Here is a 15,056-nt window from a genome sequence, read left to right on the forward strand (position 1 = left end):
GACGGACAGGCTCACAGCACAACGTTCAACTGACGCAGGCGTACAAGGTCATGCCTTGCCCCAAAATAAGCCCAGGCCAGCACCCAGATGGAAGCCCACGGCCCATCTAGGGGGAAAAATAGGCCATGTCGATAACCAGAGCCCTGCGGCTCAGCCGCTCACCACACAGTCTACACCAGAAATTAGGCATCGGCCACTGCGTGCCCCTGGGCGCCCGGCCACTGCGTGCCCCTGGGTGCCCGGCAGCCCTGGGGAGGCTCTGCCTGACAGCACGTCTGGTTCCTGCATCAGGTTCCTGCATCAGCGACCTGCAGCCCCTCTGTGCTGCTTTTAGACTTTTTTCTCCTGTTAAAAAACAAACCAAAAATCCCCCAAGGTTTTGCTCACATCCAAATTATCCTCATCTGAAAAGATCTGCAGAGGACTCGGCACAGACTGCTCCGAGCAACGCAAAGGCAGAGCGGCTGCAGGGGCAACGTGCGCTCGAGTTGCTGGTTCCCCACAGAGATCCCTTCCCCAAAATGCCGCTGCTCCCCAGAAACCAGGGTCTGCTCTCACCCTTGCTAACAGAAACAGAGGCAGCAGGACTGCATTTGACGGCAACAGCGGGCGGGCGAGCGAGCCCGCATCATTGCCCCATCCCAACTGACCGGCACTTTGCTCTCGTCTCCTCGGGCTTGTTCTCGTGCTGCTGCTGTAACATGCCAGCGTGGCTGACACAGCTCCTCTTCTTTCCTTTCTGTTACTACATGGCAGCTCACCGTGGCTCTGGTCGCCGCCGCACTCCCGTGTTCCTGGGGTGCTATGTTTCCATACTGCCTCGCGCCTTAGGCTCCAACTCCCCCGTCACACCACGGGGACTGGAGGACACAGGAGTTGCAAGTGCGAGGTACAAGTCAAGCCGTGCAGGCTTCACGTGCTCGAGGTCACTTGAGCAGGGACGGGACAGACCCCACGCAATTGACTTCACACATATACTATATACACTGGGCTGTATTCACACACACATATATATATATATATACACACACACACACACGTAAACACTGGGCTGTATTCACACAACCTTTTCTATTGCCATAAACCCTACCATGCAGTATGGGACACGTACTGTGGGAAAATAAGGTCCTACAACCGTGCAGTCACACCAGCATGCCCCGGAGCTAGGGGATACCAACAGGGGCTCCTCAAAACCCACCCGCACCTCGTACCACATCCAACGTTACAGAGTCCACAGTGCGACCCGTTCCTACCGTGGACCTTCGCCTACCACAGGCCCACATGGTGCCTCTCCTATATGCTTCCCGTCTTGACAGCTTCTGCCGTGCGCTCTTTGGGCTTCAGCTTTCCTGAGCAGAAAGGCTTCTTGGCTCCAGGCTGCAGAACACAGAGACATCACACACTACGTTCACCCACGAGAGCTCGGTGTGGCCTTCACACCGCCTGTGGGACGTGCGTGACCTTCCCTTCTCCCTCGCCCTACATGGCCCAAACCCATCGGTATAGATGCCTACACACGCATCACCCTCCAACTTCGGCAGCGGGGATGCTGCTGTGCAGCCGAGCCCAGCTGAGCAGCAGGACCCCGGGATGCCCAGCCTCTTGGGACAGTCAGACAGACTGCAAAATCCCGGCTCCCTGACAGACAGTGCCGGCTGTTGCATAAAGTGCAGGCAGTTGGGTATTGCACGGAGCTCCCAGCTCTTTGCCTGGTGTCTGTCCCGCTGCCGCTGCAGAAGGGCACAACCACCCACAGTACTCAACAGCCAGAAAACTGCGCCAGACCTACCACATGTTCCTAGCTGATCACAAAAGCTACATAAGCGCATTACGCGGTGCTCTTAGCTTCTGCCAAGACTCCACACTGGGCTCCTTTGCCTTTCCAGCTGCAGCGAGCACACCACGGAGGTGCCCCATGCAAGAGATGCATCCCCAGAGGCAACAACGCTCTCGCAACTTTCAGCCTGCTGATGCCCCGGGGGTCTCTCGCCGCCAGCCCTGCTCTTCATTTACCAAACGCCCCCTGAGCAGTCATCTCAGAGCAAAATCACGTGTCTGCACCCGCGAGAGGAGATGTTTTCTGCAGCAGTGGACAGCTCGCTCCCTTGCCCTCTTTGCCTCGCCTCTATTGCGTGCAAACAAGTGACTGGAGGGCGTCCTGCCTTCCCAACTCTGCCTTCTGGAGAACGGGCACAGCCTGGAGGCTTCTTCACTTTGTCCTCTGCAAGACTCTGGATAACACCGGGAGTCACCTTCTTTCTACTTGCAGGACTTGCCTCGGGCATGTTGCCCAGCAGCTGAGCGTTCAGGCTGTGCCGTGCGTCCCTTGTGCCTTCCTCCATTGTCAGGGCAGACACAGCTTGAAGCACCTCATTGAACTCGGAGGTGCCTGCTGACCACCGCGACCTGCCTTTGAACGCTCAGGCACGGGGACATTTGGCTCCTGGGGCTCCCGGTGTCCTCATGGGCTTTGCTCACCTGCTCCCGTGTTCTCACCTTGTGCAGTTTGGCCGCTCGCAGCAGCCTCTTCTCCTGGCTCAACTGGAGCTGCGTCCTCTCCAGAGCCTCTTTCAGCAGAGCCTTCTCTTCTGCCTCCCTGTAGGCTTCATCTTCTAGTTTGGACATCTCCTCCTGGCACCTTCGCAGGGATGCTTGGTTCAGCCTGTGCGAAACAGGAGGGGGGGCTGTCACCCGCATTGACCCCTTGACTGAGAGACGGCTTTCGAGCAACACCACCACCGTGCTTGTGTCCTCCTAGGACCCCCCACACCATGGGGTGACACTAAAGGACATCAGAGTGGCTACCACTTTGCAAGGACCTGCACATGTTTTAGCAAGTGTTTTCGCTGCTCTGATTCCTTACACCATGGAAAAACCCCTCTCCTCCTGCCTTTGCTGAGACCAAGATGCTGCCTCTCCGAGGCTTCCCCCACCTCACACCCACCCCACCCCACACATGGCGACGGCTGCGATCCCTCCTGTTTGGCGTACGAGCCTGGAGAGAGACTCTGGGTGGCTGTGTCAGCACCGCTGGCTTGGAGATCGTTACCAAACCTCTTGCCTATGTTAAATCCGGCAGCATATTTACACCAGCCCAGAAATATCTTTCTACACCGCTTTTTCTGGTGCTGTGGGCAAAAAGGCTTCTGCATTTGTGCAGCGAGCAGCAGCGGGGCTTGCACAAGCATGCCCACGGGTTCCTCCCTGCTCCCTAACCCATAACCTCGTGTGGCAGCTCGTGGAATGGGAGCATCACCTTCGGTCTGGACAGCTCTTCCCATCGGCTCCCACGCCTGCCTTGGTCCTGCTGACACTGTCCCTCCGCCCCAGCCGATGCCACTGCTGTCACAGGGTCCGGCCACCCCGGACTAGGGAGTCTGCCAAGGTTTCCCCGGCTCTGACACTGCTTAACTGCGTAGGGCCCTGCAAGGCACCATTGCAGAGAACTGAGGGGACCTTTCTCTCCTAACACTTAATTTTTACACTGTGGCCACAACATGACCGGTCCCAGGCAGAAGCACAACCTGGCAAGGGGCTCCTTTCCCCGAGTTCCCCATCACTTTGCATCCCAGGACTTGGTCTCACTCAGACCCGTGGCCGGTAACAGCCACCTTGCCTTTCGGTACCTGAGCTGCTCCACGCTGGCCTCGTAATCTTTCAGCATTTCTTCTTTTCTTTCCAGGCGACTCTTGAGGTTCCTGATCTTATCGTACAGCAGCTCCAGGTCCTTCCGTCTCTGCAGTCCCACTTTTTCCCTCTTCTCCTGAGGAAGGTGCTTCAGAGACTGCATTCCTGACAGCTCCTTCACCTTCATCAGGCTTCCCAAAGCACGAATTACATCAAGGTACTGTAGGAAGAAAAGGGAATGCATTATTTACTAAGCCTGCCAATTCCTCTGCCACGTAACATCACATCGCTCAGCCATCTGCTTTCATTCTGCTCTACTGAGGGAGATGAAAACATCACAAGGAAACTGCTGCGTGCCTTCCCCTTTGTTTCATTTCCACACGTGCTTTCCCTGGGCGAGCTTTTCTGAGCGCTCTTAAAAATACGGCCGGCTGCGGTTTATCCGTGCCTTTGGGCTGCATACTTGGAGGCACTTGGAGAGGTGACCCACCGCACAGCCACATGTCCCAGCTCCAGGGCCAGCCCCTTTCACTCCTGGCATTCGATTTCCAGCCGCACGACTCTTTGGGGTTGGATTTTCCCTTTTTCAAGATGACCCATTTTCCCTGCTGGATGTTTTTCTGCCTTTTTCGGAGGGAAGAGACCCACTTTCACAAGCCACCCACTGAGCTACCAACAGACACCTCCATCACTCCGCAGCCTCTCGCATCATTTAGCAGGCGTCTAAGTTGGTGAAGGTCTCCGTCCTCACCAACCCTACCTCTCCTTGAGGATCAGCCCCGACTGCCCAAGGGAACACCCCCAAAGACCTTAGGTGGGAAGGGGAGAAGGACGTGCCATTGCGTGTTCTGGGGTCCTGAGGCGTCCCAGCAGATGCTCGGCGCGCCCTGGGTCCTGCAATACGCAGTTTATCCTCGACCACGTTCCTGCGGAGCCCTGATGCCAATCGCTTACTTCTGCAATGCGTTTGAAAATGATCTACCCTCTAACGAGCGCTGGGTACCATTTTAACAGGTCTGTGGCTGACATACCATCTTCTCGCCGAGGTCAGTCACATCAGCCATCTCCGAGCTCGCTGCCCCATCAGTGGCCCCGTGCGAGCCCCCATTAGGAACATGGCCGGGAACCTGCGCAGACAGGGAAAGACCAACGGAGCCCACAGATCACCTGGCTTTGGGTTGAGCTGCCTCGAGCCTCCCTTCCGCTGCATGGGAAAACCGCCCTGGCAACGCCGCGGTCCAAAGCCTCCCACCCCGCTCAGCCTGCGGCGGCCCCGAGCAGCGCCGCACCAAGGGCGCTGGGCAATATACAGCTCCTTACAGCAGCCATGACACCCTCTGCAAGCAATGCCTTCCATTAGGCTGCGTCTTGCATGCCGCCAGATTTTACACCTCCCTCTCTCTCCCCCTGGCATTTCAGTTATTATATCTGAAAGCCTAATTCTCCCTATTCCAGGGAATACTTTTCCAAGGAATCCACAAACACTGTGAACCACAACCTGCCTTCTTACCTCACCGGCCTTCAGTTTTGTTCCCAACACGGGTGCAGCTTCCTTCTCAAGACCTGTTTTCTCGACCATTTTCTCTGGTAAGTCTTTCGTCAGGACCACCAGCGGCTCCGAACCCATCTTCACAACAGCTGGAGGCAAACACCCACCGAGTCGTTCCACTCTCCAAATGACATGCTGTGGCTTCATACTTCAGCCACTTTGAGGCTTGCTAGGTTTGCCCTTACGGAGACCGTGCGTGGAGGGATACACAGGCTATGGAGTAAAGCCTGCACCAGCCTTCCCTGCAGACATCACTATCCGAGTGTTTGGGCATCGCTTTCTCTACATAAGTAGGATGCAAACCGATTTTTCTGATGGCAATACAGAGATTGCACCACAAACTGCTATTCTACTTGTAGCTTCTAACAGAGACGGCACTGCTTTGCCATGCTGCTCTCGATACAGGGATATAAGCGACGGAAAGGGACTGAAAGAGAACGAGTTAGGGCAAGCAGAAGATTCTCACAGCGTACAGTACTTGCAAGGCTTTGCAAGACCACAACACCCGAGGCTCGGTTCCTTTGGGTGACAGCTGCTCTCTCTTGCCTTGAGGAGAGCAGCACCCGAGCGCGGGAGTGATCGTGCACGGAGCCGGGCGCCTGCTCACTTCTGGCTCTGACTGCCCAGCACCTACCGCTGCAAAACCCTTCGCCAGCTGCCTCTCTTTGCCGACTCCTGCAAATGCCACCTCCTCCCATGTATACGCTTACCAACGCTTAACGCCTGTGAATGACACCAAGTGCCTTTCTAAAGCCTGTAGCTGCCCTGCGGGTTCTTCAGAGATGTTTTCCTATCACTTGCACGGATTAACGTGTGGACGCAAGAGCTGACTTTGCAAGGGAAAAGCCCGGGCCCATCACGAGTGAAGAGCCGGAGCCCCTGGCACAGCCTGTTGCGCCTTCCCTGGCGTTACGTGCTCCACCGGCGCAGACCCCGGGGTCTGCCAAAGGCAACTGGACGCATCTTCCCTTTTTAGTGACAGGCACGCTTACCTGAGGGCTGTCTCTTCTCCAGCATCTTTATTCTCTCCCGGAGCTCGGCCAAGCCTTCTTTTTGGCGCTGGATCGTTTCCTCGTGCCTGAGGCCTCGGCATTTCGCGCCGAGGTCGGCCAAGTCCAGCGCCGGCTCCTGGAAGAAGCCGCCCAGCCGGTTCTTGCCCAGCCTGCATCTGGGTCAACACGAGCTCAGCTTAAACCTAGCTTAAACACAGCCTTGCGGAAAGGTGCTGGTCACTTGGCACGTGCCAAGAGCAAAGCCTATGGAGCATCTCACCCTACACCCTCTCTGTGGATTCGTGGGGTAGAAGAGCAGCATCAGAGACCGCTTTCACGTTCCACTGCGCCAGCCATGCTCCGGTGAGGACATAAGCCCTGCAGATGCTCCGGAGAGCTGGGAGAGGGACGGTGCGCGGCTCTGAAGGGCCACGTCAGTCTTTTTCTCTTGCACTTTGTGCTACCGTGGAGCATTTACTGTTTTCTATGCACAAATACCAACACACCTTGTGGCCTGCGTTTATACATGATCTCATGCATCAGTCTCTTAAACGACACCCGTGCACACAGACACACACATTTCCCTATTCCAGCCCCATCCAGCTTGCTGCATTAAGATGAACATCCAAAAATCTGGGATGAGGCAGGCCCATCATCACACCCCGCACGCAGCTAACGTTGGCTGCAAACTGCCCGCTCGGGTCTGGAGGCCGTCGCCCCGCGGCACTGCTCGGCGAGACGCAGTTTGCTCCCGAACTGCGGCTTTGGCTGGGCTGCGCCTCCAGCGCTCTGCGCTTCCCCTCCCCATCGCTACGTGCAGAACAGGACGGGCGATACCTCCCGCTCATCATCTGGCTGTGAGTCACCGCTTGGCCCCCACACATCCAGCCTTCCTCGCTGGCACGCTGTCTGCCACTCTTGCGGTACAGGATGTACCATTTCTACAGCCCCTCCATCTGCTGCTGCAAACACCTTCGAGTTCTTCCCATTTCTAGCACCGGGGAAATCAACAGGAATTCAGCACAGGAGGACAAGGAGCATTTATTCCTGTCCTGTGCAATAAGCTACCCCTACTCCTGCACATTCAATCCTATAACTGCTTCTGTGTCGTCAATATAGCCAGCATCTACGGCTGAGCAAGATTGGGAAAAGCAGGGAACGCTGGCAGATCTTTCGGTACACTGCTATCCCCTCCCTCTAATTGGCAATTATCGCAGCCATTAGCACACACAACGCTTCACAGTTCCAGAGTGCTGCACAAACATCAGCTCATTAGCCGGCAGCAATGCCTGCGCAGGAGCGCTGCCAGCACGGCTACCCCGGCTCGCAGGCAGCACAGGCAGCCCTTGGCTCGGGAAAGAGCGGCCGGCGCTCCTGCGCTCCTGCCTTCAGCTCTGAGCAGACCCGAGGCTTGGCTGGGCATAGCCAGGTTTCACCACGATGCTGAGAAACACCGTGTGCGTGATCGATACTGTCAGCAAACCCAGACCTCGGCAGCCTCTGTGCAGACTGACCCTCTCAGATGCTTCACTCGCCGGCACTGGCGTCCCAGGAGCATCCTCCGGCTTTTCCATCGTTTCTCGGGAGGCATCCTTCAGCGCCTGACAGTCGGCTTGGGCTTGCCTGTGCCAAGAGACAAGACTGTTGTGGGACACCATGACAGATGAAGGTCACCCAACAGCTTGTGGAGAGCAGCACCCTGGGCACCCGCCGATGACTACCACGGCGTGGGTGCGAACATTCACTTAGTTACAAGTGACTTACTTAGACGCTCACTGGCATGAGCTCCACTAAACCCCCATTTCAGTTTGCATGGCACTTCCACAGAGACAACATTGCTGAGCTCAATTCTGATGCTTTTAAACTTGCCTTCTGCTCCCAGGGAGATACCCAAATGCCATCGGCTGCTGGGAATCTACAGAGCAGCTTTTGCAAAGCCTCAGGTCACAGCGGCGTGTACCTTAACTCTTCAGCTGCTGCTTTCAGGGCTTGATCCTTCTTCTCCACGAGGCTGGACATCTGGGATAGCTTCTCTCTGAGCAGGTTCAGTTCCCGTTCTTGGCATTTCACCCGGCTCAGGTTCTGCTCCAGTTCCACCTTCTGCTCCTCGCTCAGCTCCCCTAGGAACACAACAGCTCCGTGGTTTCTTTGTGGGTTTCTCCTCACCCAGCCCTGGGGGTTCCGCAGTTCTCAGGGAAACAATGTTCACGGATGTGTCCCCTTTTCCCAACACACCTCGCGAGGGCTGTCAGCAATAATGGAGCTTGTCTCCGCAGCCCTGTGCCCTGCCCCCGATAGCAGCCCTCAGGTCCTGGGCCGTGCCGACAGACCTTGCTTTCCTAAATCACAGTGCAAGGCCAGTCTCTTTGTGTGGGCATTTGCTTTGCGTAGCACTTGCTACGGCAAATTTCCTTCTGATTGGAGAAGAATGGGATCGCAAGCATGCCCCGACTTGCAGACTTCTACCTTCTTACCTTCCTTGTAGGCGCTGTCCCTACTTTTACACTGCACCGTTACAGGCAGCGACAGCAAGCCGCGCGCATCCCTTAGCTTCGAGGGTCAGGCTCGTTTCTGCCCGCTCTGCTGGGTACTCCCATGAAGCCTCCCCAAAGCAACACCGTGCCAACTGAGGAATCCCAGGCAAGGCTCTCCCAGTCTGCTGGCTTAGGATACCTTAGGCTCAAAGAAGCCCACCGGTGGGATTTTGAGAAAGATGGCCTCAGTTTTGTCCACCCGATCCCCGTTTGGTTACCCTCACTCACCATCACTGCTATCGCTTAGCCAAGGACAGGAAGGAATTCACCTACCCAAAGGGAATGACCCCGAGCAGGTCAACAGCATTGCTTTAGGATGGTGACATCTAGTTCCCATTATCTGTGCGTGCCCACTAGTACCTGCCCTTGTTACTGCTCAAAAGAGGGATGGGAAGATGGAAACCTGGCAGTACGCTTCGCCTACCTCTCATGTCTGACATCCTGGCTCTGGTTTCCGTGAGCTCTTTGGTTAGTCCGGCGATGATGGCCTCCTTGGACAGGAGCACGCTCTGCGCCGCTGCCAGCTCCTCTCTGAATTTCCTGAGAAAGATAATTGCAAATCTCACAGAAAGACTCCTTTCAGGGAGCCTGTGCACACCTTCCTGAGCTGCATCCCATGATTAATACACACATACTACTTTTTAAACTGCCTTTCCGTCCCCTAGGTTCATGCCTGTGGCACTGGACTTGCCAGCTCACTCTCTCTTACCTGGAGCCATCTGGACAGGACAACAGATCACTCACACACTGTTCGGCATCACTTTGACACTGTATGCACTTAAGACCATCTCAGCCTAGCAAAAGGACTCTTTTCACCATCACAGACAAAGAAGATTTCAGGACAAGTTGCAGTCAGCCCCTTGGTCTTCCTTAAGCTCTCCTGGCGATAACTGCTCTTCTCCAAGCCCCTCTGAACAAGACCACCATCAGCAAGTGCTGCTTACCTCAGACAACTGTGGGACTCTGCGGCAGGAGAAACCTCCAGCCAAGCTCCCGATGTCGACTTGTGGGCATCACCCCGAAACCCTACCGGACACAACAACAAAGGCCAATTACTTCTTTGTAATGTGTACACGTTTGGCCTGCTCGCTTCTGCTACATATATCCTTCCCTTCACAACAGTTTTGAAGACTGAGGACCATCTTTTTTGGAAACCCGTGTCTCTTAGGGCCCAGTTCCAACAGTGTTTAGCCAGTTCCTTACATCCTTCCTTGCTCAGGATCACTTATGCCTGGGTGCAGCTCAAAGTGCTCCAGTCTTGTTGCTTTAGAGGGCAAAGAGCCCTTCTCCAGTGGGAAAGCCCTGTCTATGACTGTGGCGCACTACCAACAGTCCCCAAAGCCACAGAACAATATAGTGCAACTCCCTGTGGCTTCTTCTGGGACTCATGGAGCTCGTCCTGCATGCAGGCAAACCTCAAACCAACATCTTCCACGATGCTTTTCATAGCAGCAAATGCACTACTCCACCTCTAGACAAATTTCACGTTCATTGAGAAGGTTCCCAGTACAGACTCATCCCATGCGACCCTTAGCTACCTTCCATTTTCTCCACAAGTGCTGCATTTTCCTCCTCCAGTGTCTTCCGCTGCTGCTCGGCCTCCAGCAACCTGTCCTCTAAAGCCACAATTGTCAGAGAATGCTGCTTGCTTTGCTCTTTATATTCCGCTATTTCTTCCTGCAGTTTCTGTCTCTGTAACTCATTCTCCTCCCGAATGGTCTTGAGCTGCTCGTCTCGCATGAGCACCCGCTGCTGTAACGCCATCTAGGAAACAAGATGTGTGATCTCGGTCGGAAGCGTTGCGCGTCTTTTCCTTTGGGATCATGATCAACATCGTCTCTCCCGGCTAGCAGTCAGAAGGACAGAGGGAAGGATTTCAGGGAGAGGGGAGGCGGCAGTGCCCTGCCCCCTCATCAGCAGGGATGGAGAAGCCTTCTTCACCAAAACCGCATCTACGCCACGTCCTCTGCCTGCACCCAAGGGTTGTTGGAACTACCTCTCGCGTCGCGGCTTCCTCCAGCTCGTGCGCAGCTTCTCTCACTTTGCAGTCTGTAACCTCCTGTTCCTTTGACTTCCTTGCTATTGCCTACACGAAGAAATTAGCAGTAATTAAGTTAACAAGGTTGCAAGAATCCACCTTTCTCTCTGCAGGTATGCATCTATGTGTATTTGGGGGGAAAAACCCCACAGTCCACTGACGGCCCCTGACCAAACGGACCACCATGCTACAGAGCACTTTCAGATTTACTTATTCCAAGTGTGAGCAGTTCTGCTTTACCTCCCGTGCATGCCACTGACCTCAGTCATGCTTCTCAGGTGGCTCTCCAGGTCTTGGATCTTCTTCTTTTCTTCCTCCATGGATTGCTTGCACTTGTCCTTCTCCTCGGCGACAGCACTCTCCAGAATCTGAGAATTGACAGCCCACAGTTTCAGTACAGAAAAAAATCATACCGTTAGGCAAAAGACCTCGACTCCAACAAGGAAAGCAACCAGGAGGGCCACTGCTCTGGAGCAGGGGCACGTTACGGGAGAACACCTTGGCAGGACACAAGGCGACTCGATGAGGGAGGCGACGAGAGCGCCTGGGGAAAGGTACCACAGAGAGACCAGGAGGAGCCGCTTAGCTTTTCCTCACCTGCCTCCTCAGAAAACTCCATGCCAGGAAACAACCATTCCCGAAGCATGCTAGAAACCGTCTTGCAAGACCACCACGATATGCTGGCCCCATCACAACATACAGACACAACAAAACACCAACTCACACCTTTACTGACACTACGTCCTGCACCAGCGCCATCGGCTCCATGACCTGGGCTTCCCTGGGACTGAAGGTGACCCAGCAAGACCCTGCCAGGCAGCCGCCCCCCCGCTCCACAGGGGATATACTTTTCCAGCCAAAACAGACCGAAAAGGAGTTCTGCATGGGGAAGGGAGGGAGTAAAAGGCTTGCCTACTTGCGTTTGTATTCCCTTTACTACAGACAATGTCATGTCTTTCTAAGCTCACGTATCTGAATGATGCTCCTTGCTTTCCGCTTTCTCCCAGGGATTGACCGGCAGCAGTGCATCCTGCCATTACCCAGATGCTTTCCAGTTTCACCGTGGATACTTTGAGGAGTTAAAATCACCCACATCAATATAGGAGGATATCTGATATCCAGCCTCCTGGGACTGCACCTGGACAGCTCAGGGCCAGAGACTTCTTCCTCTCACTAGGCAACACTATTAGAGAGACCTATTTTTCCTGCATAACAGTCATTCTCCTAAAAAACAACCATGGCACTGTACCTCTTTGTTCTCCTTGTCTTTTTCCAATATAATTTCCTTGATTTTTATCTGCAGGTCTTGCTCGTGTTTCGCTTCCAGCTCCTTCACGTGCTCCTGCAGCAAAGCTGCCTGCGACTCCTGGACCCTCTCTAATTGGGCCTATTGGGAAACAGCAGATACTGAGGTGTTAAAGGAAGCGTGTTAGCAGCAGGGCAAGCAACAAACATCCTGCGTGTGTTCACTAACAAACAATTCAAAAAAGAGATATACCCTCCATCCTTGCTGCATTAGGGATACAGACACCGACACGATGACAGCGGGCTCCGTCTTCTCCATTCCCCTGCATTTACTGCAGACCCAGGGACCTCTGCTACTGTACATTCCCAATTCGGATCCCACACCAGCTCGCTTAGGACTATCATCGTGTTTACCGACAGAAAGATCCCCAATCAACCCGGTTTATGTACACACACGTTTCTGTACCTGTAACATCTGATTCCTCTGTGCAGTTTCCTGACTGTTTTCCAACAGTCCCCCGAGAGCAGCCAACAACCCTGCAAAAGCCAACGGCATCTCGCTGTACGCGGTGCTCACACAGCCCATATGTACCACCTGGAGCATCCTCGGAGGCCTGGGGATGCCACTTGCCTCCTTGCAAAACTCGCTTTGGCCACTGCTGACCTTCAGCCCTGGCCATCACCCCCCTCGCCTGATGGTGGGGGTCCACGTTCCTCCATAGGCAGTGGGGAGGAGAAGGGACCGCCACTAACTTCCCACACAGTCGCCCCCTGCGCTCATTGGGATACCCAGAAAACACTCGGCGTGGGCTTCCCTCCCAGGCCGGGGCAGCGGATGCGCTGGTGTCGGCTATTGGGGAAGGAGAGACCCGTGGGCAACAGTTCTGCCTTGCACCCAGAGACCCTCACTAGGCTGGAGACCTTCACGAGCCTCTTGCTATGGGAATTAGGCTCAGAGATCCCCTCGGAAAGGCTCCGAGGGGCCAGCCGAGGGGTTCCCTTCTCCACTTACTGGAACAGCAGCACGTTCCCACCCCTGGGAGATCACTGCTATTGCCGAGACCACTTACTGGAACAGCGGCACATTCCCACCCCTGGGAGATCACTGCTATTGCCGAGACATCGCTGGAAGGGAGTTTGACTGCGCATACAGCCCGGCTGCCTGTTCCCTTGTCACACGCTGTCACCCATTTTGCTGCGTCACCCCGTCTTTTCTAAGCCCGACACTTCCGCAAGAGCCAAGGACGGCTCGTTGCCGCACAATGCTCCTGGTGCTATAATTACCACTCTGCTAACCACAGGGGCCTCGCGGCTCCTCCTGCGCCCTCGCTGACACGGCGCCGCTCTGCCCCGCTGCCGCCCAGCGCACGGCACGTCCTGCACCCCTGTGCAACGCTGAGTGCTGCCGTGAGAGCGACGCTCGCCCTCCCACGCTGCTGTCAGAGCCATTACTCCTCTGCAGTGACGCTCCACAACACACGATGCTTTGACACAGACCTACGCTTTGCTTTTCACGCGCTTTTCACCTAAACTTGGTTTTGGCAAGCTCCACACAGCAACTGCTCTGCCGCTCCACCACAGGGGTTGCACAGGAAAGGAAAGACAAAGTAATTTGGAACCTCGAGACCAGGGGTTCAGATCTCAGCCACCACCATGGCCACAATCTTGGCCAAGAAGCGTTTCCTATATGCCACCAAGGCAAAACCCACTTTGCCTGAATAACCACGCTGTCAGTGGATCAGGCCCACCACACGCAGACATCACATCCCACAGACAAACCCCCCTGAGTCCTGTGGGCAGCACCGGCTACATGGGGTGACCGGTGCCGCAGAGGCAGGGAATAGCAGCACGCACGCTGCCTGAGCAGGTTTCTTGCCCAAACTGCCCGAGATTTGCACCAATGTGGGGGCCTGGCATCCCCCAAGCAGTGGCTCCCCCTGGACTTTCTCCTCTGCGGCTGGCTAGCCAGGACATCCCACCTGGAGCAGGTTTGTTCCCAGGGACACCCAGCAGGACACGGACCTTTGCCGGAGGTGCGCAGGTCCATCCCCACGCTGGCCAGGAGCTGCTCCACGCCCTCCAGCCAGGACAGGGGGACACGTGCCATTTCCACCACTGCGGCGGCGATGGCCGAGACGGAGGGGTCCAGGCACACCGCCTCCAGCCTCCCCAGCTCCCCTCGCAGGCTGTCACTGCTGCAGGAGCTCCTCAGGCAAGCCTGGAAAAAACACAACCAGTGAACAAGCCTCCACAGTTAGTGGGCTTCTGGGACTCGGCAAATAACACAACGTCTCTGAAAAAGCCCTGGGTACAACCACGTGAACACTTCGCTATGACACTTCACTTCATGGGTCGATATCTTTGGTGGGAACGGCTCCTGGCAGGCCCAGGGGAGGACACGCTTCTGTGACGCCTCCTGTTTCTTTCCAGCCAACGCTTTTTGGGGCTACACTCACCTCTCGCTGATCTGGAGAGCTGCGTGCTGGCTAGCGCTAATGCACAAGCGTATCTTGTCTCAGACCTATCCGCAGGCCAAAAAAATGCCCTGTGCCACTCATCTCCTAGCTGCCAGTTGGTCATCAGTATTTAAAGGACTGACCTGGAGCTCCCACAGGGATTTCTTGAACACCTCAACATTTGCAGACACCTCCTTTTCCTTGGAGAGCCTGGAGCTTAATTCCTCCTGCAGACACTTCTCTCTTTCATGACTTCGTTGGTTCTCATTGGAGATCTGCCTGACCTTCTCTACCACCTGGCAAAAGCATGTGAAGGAAGAGGAGAATAAGGCATTATATTAATACCCTTTTTCAGCTGAGGGACCACAGATTGTCTCAGCGAGCAATGATTGAGGCTTGCTGCAAACTGGTAGCCACGTCAGACTCCTGGGCTTCTCCCTGTTGCAGCCCACTGACTCCATTCAAGCTTTGGGAGACAAAAAGGATCATGTCTCCTTCACATCACGGAGCAGCGTCATTAACCTGGGATAGCCGCAGCACAGCTTATGGTCTGGAGAAGCTTGGCTGCTACCAGCACTCCTGCGCACGGAGCGGGCACCACGGCTGTTCTTGCAG

General features: G+C 55.3%; 1 protein-coding gene across 1 annotated transcript in view; it reads right to left on the reverse strand.

Moving 5' to 3' along the window:
• Positions 1 to 2,478: 2,478 nt before the first annotated feature.
• Positions 2,479 to 15,056, reverse strand: part of FHAD1 (forkhead-associated (FHA) phosphopeptide binding domain 1) — a gene marked incomplete at its 3' end in the record, with an annotated part of 20,892 nt that continues 8,314 nt past the window's right edge. The window contains exons 10-25 of the mRNA XM_009579144.1: positions 14,585 to 14,737; positions 14,008 to 14,203; positions 12,452 to 12,522; positions 11,990 to 12,127; positions 11,473 to 11,619; positions 11,001 to 11,108; positions 10,241 to 10,466; positions 9,647 to 9,728; positions 9,127 to 9,242; positions 8,129 to 8,288; positions 7,573 to 7,791; positions 6,169 to 6,344; positions 5,138 to 5,265; positions 4,659 to 4,754; positions 3,627 to 3,847; positions 2,479 to 2,662 (exon numbers count right to left, since the gene is read on the reverse strand). Coding sequence (XP_009577439.1) covers positions 2,479 to 2,662; positions 3,627 to 3,847; positions 4,659 to 4,754; positions 5,138 to 5,265; positions 6,169 to 6,344; positions 7,573 to 7,791; positions 8,129 to 8,288; positions 9,127 to 9,242; positions 9,647 to 9,728; positions 10,241 to 10,466; positions 11,001 to 11,108; positions 11,473 to 11,619; positions 11,990 to 12,127; positions 12,452 to 12,522; positions 14,008 to 14,203; positions 14,585 to 14,737 — 2,421 coding nt within the window. The remainder of the gene's footprint in view (positions 2,663 to 3,626; positions 3,848 to 4,658; positions 4,755 to 5,137; positions 5,266 to 6,168; positions 6,345 to 7,572; positions 7,792 to 8,128; positions 8,289 to 9,126; positions 9,243 to 9,646; positions 9,729 to 10,240; positions 10,467 to 11,000; positions 11,109 to 11,472; positions 11,620 to 11,989; positions 12,128 to 12,451; positions 12,523 to 14,007; positions 14,204 to 14,584; positions 14,738 to 15,056) is intronic.

Source organism: Fulmarus glacialis, unplaced genomic scaffold (genome assembly GCF_000690835.1).
Source record: "Fulmarus glacialis isolate BGI_N327 unplaced genomic scaffold, ASM69083v1 scaffold4076, whole genome shotgun sequence".
In the NCBI taxonomy this organism is placed as follows: Eukaryota; Metazoa; Chordata; class Aves; order Procellariiformes; family Procellariidae; genus Fulmarus; species Fulmarus glacialis.